At 49.8% G+C, this 12,057-nt stretch overlaps 6 protein-coding genes across 6 annotated transcripts; 4 read left to right on the forward strand and 2 right to left on the reverse strand.

Moving 5' to 3' along the window:
- Positions 1-572: 572 nt before the first annotated feature.
- Positions 573-1,877, forward strand: AO090102000571 (protein phosphatase regulator SHP1; the record flags this gene model as incomplete). The annotated part of the gene is made up of 3 exons (XM_023236762.1): positions 573-647; positions 707-1,113; positions 1,157-1,877. The coding sequence occupies 3 exons, from the start codon at positions 573-575 to the stop codon at positions 1,875-1,877; spliced, it is 1,203 nt and encodes a 400-aa protein (XP_023091872.1).
- A 529-nt stretch (positions 1,878-2,406) lies between these two features.
- On the forward strand, positions 2,407-3,553 carry AO090102000570 (Mrp/NBP35 family ATP-binding protein; the record flags this gene model as incomplete). The annotated part of the gene is made up of 2 exons (XM_001822669.1): positions 2,407-2,439; positions 2,639-3,553. 2 exons carry the CDS (start codon positions 2,407-2,409, stop codon positions 3,551-3,553), a joined length of 948 nt encoding a protein of 315 aa, XP_001822721.1.
- A 334-nt stretch (positions 3,554-3,887) lies between these two features.
- On the reverse strand, positions 3,888-5,174 carry AO090102000569 (uncharacterized protein; the record flags this gene model as incomplete). Its single annotated transcript, XM_001822668.1, has 1 exon — positions 3,888-5,174. One exon carries the CDS (start codon positions 5,172-5,174, stop codon positions 3,888-3,890), a length of 1,287 nt encoding a protein of 428 aa, XP_001822720.1.
- Positions 5,175-6,122: 948 nt separating this feature from the next.
- Positions 6,123-7,090, forward strand: AO090102000568 (COG2 family protein; the record flags this gene model as incomplete). Its single annotated transcript, XM_001822667.3, has 2 exons — positions 6,123-6,137; positions 6,215-7,090. The coding sequence occupies 2 exons, from the start codon at positions 6,123-6,125 to the stop codon at positions 7,088-7,090; spliced, it is 891 nt and encodes a 296-aa protein (XP_001822719.1).
- A 154-nt stretch (positions 7,091-7,244) lies between these two features.
- On the reverse strand, positions 7,245-8,279 carry AO090102000567 (mitochondrial 54S ribosomal protein uL1m; the record flags this gene model as incomplete). The annotated part of the gene is made up of 3 exons (XM_001822666.3): positions 7,245-7,337; positions 7,393-7,957; positions 8,029-8,279. 3 exons carry the CDS (start codon positions 8,277-8,279, stop codon positions 7,245-7,247), a joined length of 909 nt encoding a protein of 302 aa, XP_001822718.1.
- Positions 8,280-8,404: 125 nt separating this feature from the next.
- AO090102000566 (glutamate--tRNA ligase GUS1) lies at positions 8,405-10,835 on the forward strand (the record flags this gene model as incomplete). The annotated part of the gene is made up of 4 exons (XM_023236763.1): positions 8,405-8,416; positions 8,844-9,330; positions 9,385-9,692; positions 9,747-10,835. The coding sequence occupies 4 exons, from the start codon at positions 8,405-8,407 to the stop codon at positions 10,833-10,835; spliced, it is 1,896 nt and encodes a 631-aa protein (XP_023091871.1).
- Positions 10,836-12,057: the final 1,222 nt, after the last annotated feature.

The raw sequence follows: 12,057 nt of genomic DNA on the forward strand, positions 1-12,057 counted from the left end.
CCACATTGCATGATTTGTTGCGTCACTTTAGTACTACTGTTATGCTAAAAGTTGAGTAATTATAATACTCTCCAATCGGTTTAGTTACGACGATGGGACCCAATGGAGCAAACGGCGATGATTGGGCACTGGAAGGACTGGTTGAGATGCCACCTGTAGTTCTGTGTATCGCAACAAGTGCAGAGCACTAAGTCGTACATCCTAGTGCTGTTTATGTTTACTGGATAGAAATAGATATACTGTCCATATATCTTCCAACCAAGAACGAACTTCATTCTCCATGATGGAAGGCAAGTATCCCCCACTGATTCCTGAGGCATCAATGGAAGATCCCCTCTTCCGATGACCAATCAGGTAACAGTGACGTACCTCATTGGTCCCTCAATTGTTGTTCTTCAGCTTTCTCGGAGATGAACTAAGCATCATCTCGCATATCTTGCACTCCATTCCCTCGGATTCCCTTATTTAGTCCCTCCTTCAAGTATTCTGGCCTCATCACAAATACTTCCGCGCTTTCACATAAACTAGCTTGATAACGCTACAAGCTATTGGGGTTTTAATATACCGTCAGCATGGAGCGTAGTCCCACCATTCAAGATGAGGACGTCTCTCAGTTTTGTGCCATGACTGGAGTACGTCCTGAACATGTAAGTCCCCTTCCTCTTCGCGCATGCATATATCTCCCGCTAACTCCCCTGTTTCAAAGGCACAGGAGTACCTCGCAGCTAATGGAGGGGATCTTGAGGCCGCCGTGACTGAATTCTTTGCCGAACAAGACGAAGCTTTACAGGAGGGAAACACGGGCGCTGGCCAGACTCTTGGAGGAAGCGAAACTGCGCCGTCCGCAGGCCGGTCCCTAGGTGGCAGCTCCTCTCAGTCACCATCGTTTACCCCGCAACCATCTTCCACATCACGCAAATCCGCCCCGAAAAAGAAGTTCGCGACACTGGGTGATTTTTCCTCCGGCGGTGGCGATGACTCGGAGGAGGAAGATGACGCAGTCAACCAGGATTTGTTTGCTGGAGGTGAAAAGTCTGGATTAGCTGTACAAAACCCCGATGATATCAAGAAGAAGATCATCGAAAAAGCAAAACGGTTAGTCAGGGCGCTTCTGTAAAGCAGAATTTTGCGGTCGTAAATGCTAAATATCTCTTAGGTCTCAGGTCCCAGCATCTGATAGCTCCGAACCCCGACGGTCTTTCTTCACAGGTCCCGCTCGTACTCTCGGTGGCGATGACACCCCCAGTCGGGTCATTGATGTTCCAAACGAACCTGCCGCGCGACTACCACAGCGTGTTCAGCGGACACTACACTTCTGGGCTGATGGGTTCTCCGTGGACGACGGTGATCTTTACCACTCTGACGACCCCCGAAACGCGGAAATTCTTGATGGTATTCGCCAGGGTCGCGCTCCGCTTTCCATCATGAATGTGCAGCCGGGTCAGGAGGTCGATGTGGAGATCAAACAGCATGAAGAAAAATACGTGAAACCAAAGCCGAAATACAAGCCTTTTGCTGGTCCTGGACAGCGCCTCGGCAGCCCGACGCCGGGTGTGAGAACGCCAACACCTCCGACTGCCCCTGCTGCCGGCCAGATCAACTCAGAACCTGCCAAGCCTAATGTGGATGAATCGCAGCCGATCATCACCCTTCAGGTCCGTCTTGGTGACGGAACACGCCTGACGTCCCGATTCAACACCACGCATACGATTGGTGATGTCTATCAATTTGTCTCTGCTGCCAGTTCGGATAGCCAGAGCCGTCCCTGGGTGCTGATGACCACATTCCCAAGTAAAGAGCTTACTGACAAAGCGGCTGCCCTTGGAGATCTGGCCGAGTTCAAGCGAGGAGGCGTTGTGGTACAGAAATGGCAATGAAGAGTTAACACATGGTCCACCATTATAGACTACACAGGTTGGGTAGGATGGGCTCGATTGTTTTCAAAAGTCTGAAGCCAAGGGTTGAGAACTTTTACAGTTTTCTACGAGACTCGAAATGGTTGGATGATTCATGATAGCAAGCAATTTAGACCATTGACTTGTCTCCCGAGAGCACTAATGAAAAATGAAAGATCCAAGATCCATGTTGAGTAATGACCATGACTGATGCCAGTACCTTAGAAGTTGAATGATTTCAGAACCTTTATCTGTTTGAATCCTGCCTTGTAGAACTTCCTGAGTAGATACACAACGTTATAGGTATTCTACAGTAGAAGAAATGGCGAACAGACCAATGGGAATGATTCCAAGTCAATCAGTGATTGATAAGCAAAATCCACTCCGCAGAGTGACGCAGAAATCCCGCGGCGAAATCGACTTTTGCCATCTTATCAGCAACTCGACCAGCCATGCATGGAATCTGATATCCCTCCTACCACGCTCGAGACTAACAATTGCTACCGGCAAAATGCCTCTAGACGGTGTCAAAAATATCGTGCTGGTGAGTCTTACTCAATTCATTTAGGAACCAAAACAGTAAAGAACAAATGTGCCCCTCATCGCTTATCGATAACGATCATCTCTGGATCCCTCTCATGCAGAACAAAGCGATGTCTGGCTGTAGAGCGGGCACACTGGCCCAAATAGAACTAAACAACCTATATTAAATAACATGGAACTAACATAAATGAAAATTATAGGTTCTATCCGGCAAAGGAGGTGTCGGCAAATCCTCCGTCACCCTCCAACTTGCGCTTGCCCTCACCTTACAGGGAAAATCAGTTGGTATACTCGACATTGACTTAACAGGCCCCTCAATCCCCCGACTTGTGGGGCTTGAAGATGCAAAGATTACCCAAGCGCCCGGGGGCTGGGTCCCCGTAACAGTGCATCCGGCGTCCACAAACGATGGCGCACAACGAGGTTCTCTTCGCTGCATGTCACTGGGATTCCTGCTCCGCGATCGCGGCGACGCGGTCATCTGGCGCGGACCGAAGAAAACAGCCATGATCCGACAGTTTCTGTCTGATGTTTATTGGGGGGAGACGGACTACCTACTTGTCGATACGCCCCCTGGCACGAGTGATGAGCATATTGCTTTAGCGGAACAGTTGCTTAGACCGGCCACCACGAATCCGGCTGCTGGGTCGTCGACTATGCCGAGACTAGCGGGTGCGGTTTTAGTTACCACGCCCCAGGCGGTTGCGACGTCTGATGTCCGGAAGGAGGTGAATTTCTGTGTGAAGACGCAGATTCCTATGCTGGGCGTTATTGAGAATATGTCGGGATATACGTGTCCGTGCTGTGGGGAGGTGACGAATTTGTTTTCTAGTGGTGGGGGGCAAGTGATGGCCCAGGAGACGGGAGTGAAGTTTTTGGGTGCTGTGCCGGTGGATATCCAGTTTGGGGAGTTAGTGGAGGGGAAGGTGGTTGACGAGAGTGACGATGAGTCTGAGGATGGTGCGCAGCCGGAACAGAAACGAGAGCAGAAGCAGGATGAGGTGGTGGATGAGCGGCCGCTGGTGGAAAGATATAAAGATTGTTGGTCATATTCCCGGTTTGAGGGATTTGCAGATACACTGCTATCTGAGATAGAGGGTGGCGTGGCGTATTAGTTTTTTTTTTTTTTTTTTTTTTTTTTTTTTTGGTGGTCTGGGTTCGTTGTTTAGAGGGCTTGTTCTCATGTTTATTATACCACCTTTGCATATGAGACTGGAGTTTATATCGCTTCTTAGGCACTGCTGTGTGTGATTCACTGTCTCGCTATTTTCTTCGAACAACACTAGGCGCAAGACAGCAGAAGCTGGAAGAATTCATATAATATTTATCACACATCTCGTCATAGTCGTAATTGTAAAGACCATCAATTACAGTACTTATCCTTCATCATGTGCATCATCAATTGTGATCAATAAAAGCAGATACATCTACACCCACAGAGAAGAGTCGTTAATCATCATTTGCAAATACTCTGGAAGAGTCCAGGTCCCGCTGTCGCTCAAGCATCGCGCGCAGTCTCATCTCAGCTGTTGGCAGAGTTTGACCAGAGTCTGACCCGTCGCGCACAGCATATTTTAGCCAGCCGAAAACATCCGCCAGCACAGATAGTCCTACTGCCGGCTGACCCCAGCTTCTTCGCACTACATCAGAGTCTGAGTTGCTTCCGAAGAGGGCCTGGCTTTGCATAATAGTGGGTTCCGTTCCCAAAGGGTGTCCATTGGCGTGAGCATCTAAGAGAACCTCAGACACAAGAGCCGGTGTTTGAATCAATCGTCTTCGGTCGTCTGTGCTCGATTCAGCATTCGTTGCCAACAATACCCGGCCGCATGACTTTGACCTGGATGCAATTTCTCGCGTTGCAGGGAGTGGCCCCAGCGCAGAAGCCGAATCCACGGTAGTATTAAAGCCCATGGATCGTGGAGTGTCGGGGTGTACTTGGACAGACGATCCGTCTGCACCGTAATACGGTGGCATTGATTGAAATCCAGCGTTACGAGATACTGTACTCTGCCGAGCATTCTCCATAAATCCAAATTGCATGGGTGAACGGTGATCCCTCCCATCCATAACGCTATGGTCATCATCGTAAATAACCACATTATCGTTGGCCTGTCTTTCATGTTCCGAGCTAGCTTCGTCCACGGGCATCAGGCCGCTAGGAGGCGCGCGGATTTCGCCAAGGGGCGCTATATGGCTACCATATTCGTTGGCTAAACTGAGCTTACTCCGTCCACAGATCTCCCCAATTGAGTCCAAGGTATGGCGAATATTAGGCTCAATAGCCCGTAGAATGCCATCGATGCTGAAGTCCTCGTCCGAAGGAAGTTCCGGACCTCGCCTTGGGGTTTCGGCGCGGCTGGTGAATGGGAACGACCGCCGTAGAGACATCTTTGACGTTTTCGCACTATCCCCAGGGCCACCGGAATAGGCCCGAACCAAGACGGGCTGCGAGGGTGAGGTTGGGTGGCCACCGCCAGTTTGAGTTACTTGTCCGTGATTCCACGCGAGGGGCCTGGAATTTTCACTCAAGTGACGCAAAGCAGTCGTGCGATACGCCCGGGCAGAGTCGTCTACAGCTGACTCGTAGCGATAAGAGTTTGCTTGCTGAGATGGGCCGGCAGTCTCCACGACTGGGTGGGAGTGAGCAAGAGGAAACCGAGGCCATCTCTGACGTGACAAGGACGAATGGATTTCATCAGGGTGGGGGAACAGTCTTCTGCCCGACTTATAATCCATTGTACGGACAAGGTTATTCACAACCACTTGTCGTCGATGCAGTGTTCGTCTGTATGTACAGAGCTCACTAAGTGACGCAGGAGATCGCAGAGGGAATAATGCAAGCACCTTCACCAGCAGTGCCTTGTCACGAACCCACTCTCACACCAGTTCTCGACAAGTCGTTGAACGCCAGTGTCTACCTATCAGACAATGCTAATAGTTGGGTCTCTGAGCCACGTATACACACCCCCATGCATTACCTGGAGACAGGGCTGCAAATGAAACACACAAAGAATGTAATGGTGGCATACATTAAGGGAGCATGATCGCACTTGTTGCAGAACGGGAGCTCTCGGATAGTACGCTGATTGACTGTGGTTGACGGGAAGATGCAGTTCATGTGCTGGTCGAATAATAAGTTTGATAGTTTAGCCGGTGAAACCAAATCCGGAACTGAAATACAACGCCTTGCTTGAGTTAATACAGCTACTTTGTAGATACATTTAAATTGCATCATTTTGGCTTTTTGATTTTCTTCTAATAATTAGTTTATATCTTCACTATCACTAGGGCTTAGAGCTAGGGCTTCGGGTTTATTGAAGTATTAATGTTGAAAAGTGACTTTCCAGTTATGAGATGCGCCTTTCTAGAGCATCAATGTACTGCTTTCTCCTACGCTTTTGGTCCCAAGATGCCCACATTCAGAAGTATAGTCTCCATAGATCCGTTACATTGTTGAATCGGTGGAACCCAGACCGTAAAGGGAAAGCGTTCCAAAGGTTCCGGCCAACGACAACGACCACTACTACTCCTACTAACTAACTTACCCCAGAACCCGAAAAACTGCCTTCTACAACTACTCCACAACAAAGATTCTTTTTCAACTGATATTGACGAACTCCCGGTCGATCTTCGCGCATTTTCAAACTTTCTTTCATCGCTCCACTTGCACGCGTAAAGATCGCAATGAATAAGTTTCGCGTATGCAAAACCCCGTTTGGATCGTCGTTGGTCCCCGCTATTGACTCTTTGTTTTGTGATTAACCGTAATGCGACAGTTTGGCGACTCGGACGAGTCTGCCTCCGATCTCGACGACGATACCTCCGGACTTCCCTTTCCTGAACCATTGTCCCGTTCCTCCTTTCTCGCCCCCGACTTTGACCCCGCAAAGTACCTATCCTCCCTGACAAACCGACACCAGAGCCTTGAAGACCTACGGCAGGAATTACGCGACTTGGACCAACTGCTTAGTCGGGAGTTACTGGATCTCGTGAATGAGAACTACCAGGATTTCTTGTCGCTTGGGATTGCACTGCAAGGAGGGGAAGAGAAGGTAGAGCAAGTCCGAGTTGGACTGTTGGCATTTCAACGGGATGTCCAGTCCGTCCGCGATAAGGTTGACGCCCGGTATCGAGAGGTAGAGCAACTGGTGGAAGAGAAGAAGCGCCTACGGAAGAATGCAAATGTGGGGAGGGCCTTGTTGGATTACGCGGATCGAGTTGACGAACTGGAAAGGAAACTGATGATTGGGGACACTACGCCTGCCCGCCAAGGCGACGCTGTTAAGGACCTCGATACGGATTCCGATCTACTGGACAGTGAAAGCGAGGGAAGCGAAGATGAAGAGATACCCAACGGCGTATCAGCCACCCCCCTGGTATCACTGAAGAGGCTCGAGCATCACATCCAGAAATATGTCTATTTGACAAGATTGTCGTCGCGGATAGGTGATGATCATCCGTTCTTAGTCAGTCAACAGTCGCGACTGTCGAAAATAAGATCTGCAGTACTCTTGGACCTTAAAACTGCGCTCGAACAAGCGAAGATCGCGGGCGAGAAACGGGATACAAAAACGCTGGCCGTATTGCGTCTCTACAAACTCATGGGGGAGGACACCAGTGCAGTATCTGCACTGAAGAATCTAAAAATATAGAGCCCGTCTGGTACATGAACCAGGCTTTTGCACAGCGTTGGCGTTTGGGGTGTTGGGTTCTCCTGGAATATATGAAACAATACCATTATACACCGTGTCCTTCCTAATATAACATAATCTGTACATCCAAAAAAAGCGAAGACTTGAAGCTATTTTACAGACCGCTCAAAGATGCAGTATCGGGGGAATTGTCGGACTTGAACTCTCCGTTCAGACTGAAACCAGGGCCATTGGTCGAGCTCAGCACCTAATAATAGTCAGCTAAGTTGATACATGTGGCTTCAGAGCAGAGGCTAGCCTACCACTTCGTAGATCTCCTTGTTTATGCGGTCGTTGAGGCCAGCCGCATCCTTCTTGATCTGCTCGAGAGTGGCGCGCAGATTGTCTCGCAACTGCTCAGGGGTGAATGCCAGCTGCCCAATTGGAAGTCGAATGACAGCATCTCGCTCCCTGTATACCGTACCACCACGCAGCATTTCAACTCTCGAAGCGACGTCCTCAACAACGGTGCCCGTCTTTGCGCTGGGCATCAGTCCCCGGGGGCCGAGGACCCTGCCCAGTCCGGCCCTGTTCAGAGCCTCCAAGCTATCCGGGTGACAAATCAGACGATCGAACTCAATGATGCCCTTCTTCACATTATCAAAAACCTCTTGTTCTCCGACCAGGACGGCCCCAGCCGCACGAGCCTCCTTCTCATGCCTAGATCCAGCAGGGCAGACGACACAAATGCGTGATTCTGTTTGGACTGAATGAGGAAACCGGAGCATGTTGCGAATCACTGGACCGTCTTTCATCGTCTTCAACCGGATGTGGACTTCGTATTTGGAGGTAGCTGGTTCACGGCCGACTTCGAATGCACGAAGATACCTTGAGAGCAGAACAGATTCCGCGTCAGCAAAAAGGCGAGGTGCGCACATGGCAAGACACGTTATACGTACCTCATAGCATCGCAAAGCGCGAATTGATCCATATCCTTCAGATCCCTTTGTTTGAACTCCCGAGGACCCTTCTTCGTCTTCTTACTCTTTTCCTTGTTCTTTTTACCTTGTGCTTGAGGGTTGTTCTTGGCTCCTCGAACCTGCTGAAAGCTGGAGAGGAGAGGGGCCATTGACCCCTGGCGAAGCGGAGAGCGGCATGACGATAAGAGACTCCTTGCCGCAGTGGGCATGAGTGAGCTGTAGGAAGCCATTGCGTTGACTATAAGATGTGGCTTCTCGGTGTTCTTGCGGAAAGGGAATGTTTTCTGCCCGAGAGCTCTCCGTTGCGGGTGGCGGGCGGAGAAATGTGACGCCGGCGGAGCCCCGATTGAGTCAAATGCCCCTCCAAGTATTTCACGGTGCTCTTCTCCCCACCATAGAAGGTCTAGAAGGATTCATTCGGATTTTTACCAGTGGATTCGGAGGCATCATGTCTAACATGCAGTTGACCTTGGCCACAAAGGCCAGCCAGGCTTCTTTGCTTCCTGTTCTTCTTGTCGCGACCTCTATTAATGAAGCACGACCATCCCCGGTGATTAACATCACCTACGAGGATAAGGCTGTTCTTGAACAGGGCGACAAGGCTGTAGTTCAGTTCACTGGTGTTAGCGGAACTCCTGTTTTCGGAACTGTGAACGCTATCCAAGAGTTGCTCAAGGACTTCCCATTCCTCAACTCGAAGGATCAGAAGCTGGTACGTTACATATCTCTACAACCAGAGTCTATGGCTGCTGCCCTTCCACGGCTTGGGACAACTCGTCTAATAATGCTACTAGGAGAACGAGTGGCTTGCTCAGCTTGATACTTTTACTACCGTCGATTTCAAGGCCCTCGATCCTTTGCTCCAGCGCCTTAATACCCACCTCCTTCTCCGGTCCTTCATCGTCGGATACTCGCTTTCCACAGCTGACATTGCCTTGTGGGGTGCTCTCCGCGGAAACCGTGTCGGTATCTCTGCTATCAGAAAGGGGGCTCTTGTCAACTTGACTCGTTGGTTTACCTTCTTGGAAGACCTCTGTCCGTGGGCAACATCTGCCCTTGAGGCGCTGAATGCCGCAGCAAAGGACAAAAAGACCACCAAGGGCAAGCAAGGCGGTGCTAACTACGACGTTGCGCTTCTGAACACTGATAAGGGCGTTGTGACCCGGTTCCCCCCTGAGCCTTCAGGATATCTCCACATTGGTCACGCCAAAGCAGCTCTTCTCAACGATTATTTCGCCCACGAGAAGTACAATGGCACATTGCTTGTCCGCTTCGATGACAGTGAGTTCACCTCCACCTTACATTGTCGTTGAAGACTTTCTCACATCTGTCAAGCCAACCCGACCAAGGAAAACTCCGAGTTCCAGGATGCTATCGTTGAAGATCTTGCTCTCATGGGTATCAAGCCCGACAAGATGAGCTATACTAGTGACTACTTTGACCAGCTCTACGAGTATGGTGTGCAGATCATTAAGGATGGAAAAGCATACGCCGACGATACAGACAAGGAGACTATGGCGGCTCAGAGAATGGACGGTCTGCCTAGTAAGCGTCGTGATGCTACTGTTGAGGAGAACCTTGCTCGATTCGAGGAAATGAAAAAGGGCTCTCCTGAGGGTCTTGGCTGGTGTATTCGTGCCAAGGTATTTAAGGTTCATATCTTCACTACAGAAAAAATTTCTCACATCGGTCTTTAGATCTCTGTCGACGACAAGAACAAGGCTCTTAGAGATCCTGTTATCTACCGCTCCAACCCTGACCCACACCACCGCACGGGCACCAAGTGGAAGATCTACCCCACTTATGACTTTGCATGTCCCATTGTCGACTCTATTGAAGGTGTTACTCATGCTCTTAGAACCATTGAGTACCGTGATCGAAACCCTCAGTACCAATGGATGCTGGACGCCCTCAAACTCCGCTCGGTGCAGATCTGGGACTTTGCTCGTATGAACTTCATCCGAACCCTTCTGTCCAAGCGCAAGCTTACTAAGCTTGTTAACGAGGGCGTTGTCTGGGGCTGGGATGACCCTAGGTTCCCTACCATCCGTGGTATCAGAAGACGGGGCATGACCATCCCTGCCTTGAGGGAGTTCATTCTCAGACAAGGCCCTAGCAAGAACATCACAAACCTTGACTGGACCCTCATCTGGGCGACCAACAAGAAGTATATTGACCCGGTTGCACCCCGCCACACCGCCCTCCTTAAGAAGGACGTTGTCAAGGCAACTATTAAGGGAGCTCCCGCACCCTACACTGAAGAGAAGCCCAAGCATGTTAAGAACCCTTCAGTTGGTACGAAGAAGGTTGTTTACAGTGGCTCCATCCTATTTGACCAGGAGGATGCCAAGAGCTTCAAGCAGGATGAGGAGATCACCTTGATGAACTGGGGCAACGCGATTGTGCGCCAGATCGTGACTGACCCAAGCTCCGGTGTTGTTAAGGAGCTTGAGTTGGATCTGCACTTGGAAGGTGATTTCAAGAAGACCGAGAAGAAGGTCACTTGGTTGTCTACTGACCAGAACCTGGTCCCAGTGGAATTGGTCGACTTTGACTACCTTCTCAACAAGGACACCTTGCAGGAGGACGATGCTCTTGAGGACGTCCTGAACAGGAACACTGAGTTCAGGGAAGATGCTACTGCCGACTGCAATGTGGCCGAGCTGAAGGAGGGCGACATCATCCAGTTTGAGCGTAAGGGATTTTACCGTGTGGACAAGGCTTATGCACCGGGCCAGCCGGCTGTTTTGTTCTACATCCCCACGGGAAAGACCGGAGGTAAATAAGTGTCCAGTCTCAGTTGGGCTCGCTCATAGTATGAGTCACGAAGATATGCTAGAAGACGTTTTGAAATAAAAAGTCCATTACGCATACCAGTCTGAAATGGTCACAGTATGGTTGTACGTCGTAATCTGGGTGTAGCAGCCACGGAAGTTAAATCGGACAAATAAACTTCATCGCACCCAAAGACAACAGGAGGAGAAGCAGTAAGTCGAGTACTAGTGTGCCAGTTCTACTTGGGGGTAAGTCGCATTGTTTAGTGATGATGGCACGATATCAGACAACCGTCGGATTGATTAGGTTGTATCAGAATAAAAACTAGGGGGAAAGAACGTAGCCACGGAAGGTAAGTGGATGATGAGAGGATTACGTCGTGAGATCACTGTCCGGAAACGTTGGCGCTGATGTTGGGTTTAAAATTTATTTGCCGGTCAAGGTTACATTTTATACGGACGCTCACTTGGGAAAGTGTCAAACAGTCAACACCTCACAAAGGCACTAGTCCTAATTCCCGTTAGCGCCGATCACTAGATTTAAGGTCGTCTCCATCCAAAAGTTCCACTCTTGCCCGCAACATACTCCGTATCCCCCTCGATTGGTCTCTCTACCTTCTCATCATTGGCTCATAGGCTTTCGTGGTGGTTGTTACACTCGATTATAAGCGAAGCAAGAGTGATTTTAAAGGTTTCGACTGACTTTGTCCCATGCTTACCCCACCATCTGTCGTCGTCTTATAGGAGGTCTCCTGGTCAGGTTTTCCCGTGGGTCCCGGCTCTCTTTCCGCTGGCATTTCAGGTCTAGAACCCTGGATATCCTCATCGCGTCATGCGGTTCTTCTAGAGTCAATTCTTTGCGTCGTGTATCTGAATGTCTGGCATAGAAATGCTGGAGCGAATGGGCTCCGCTGTATCCCTGGCCCCTCGTTCATATACTTTAACCGGGTTATTACGGATAGGTCACCACCGTCTCATACGTCAAGACCATCGAGGAGTCGTCGAATCAACCCACCATGTTCCTAATTCATATCACAAATTGACTTTTGCGCTCGACCGGTGCACGCTGCTTTGTCTGGTCAAAGAACAGTATGGGCTTGGCCTCTACCTTATTTAGCCTCTATCACAACTTGACTAGCCGGAAGCTTCCTAGGATCTACTACGTCAGCATGATAGTCTGCATGTAGTGTGGCTGTCCCAATCCGTCTAAGGGTTGGCCCTGTATATGGAGTTG

This window comes from Aspergillus oryzae, chromosome 4, assembly GCF_000184455.2.
Source record: "Aspergillus oryzae RIB40 DNA, chromosome 4".
In the NCBI taxonomy this organism is placed as follows: Eukaryota; Fungi; Ascomycota; class Eurotiomycetes; order Eurotiales; family Aspergillaceae; genus Aspergillus; species Aspergillus oryzae.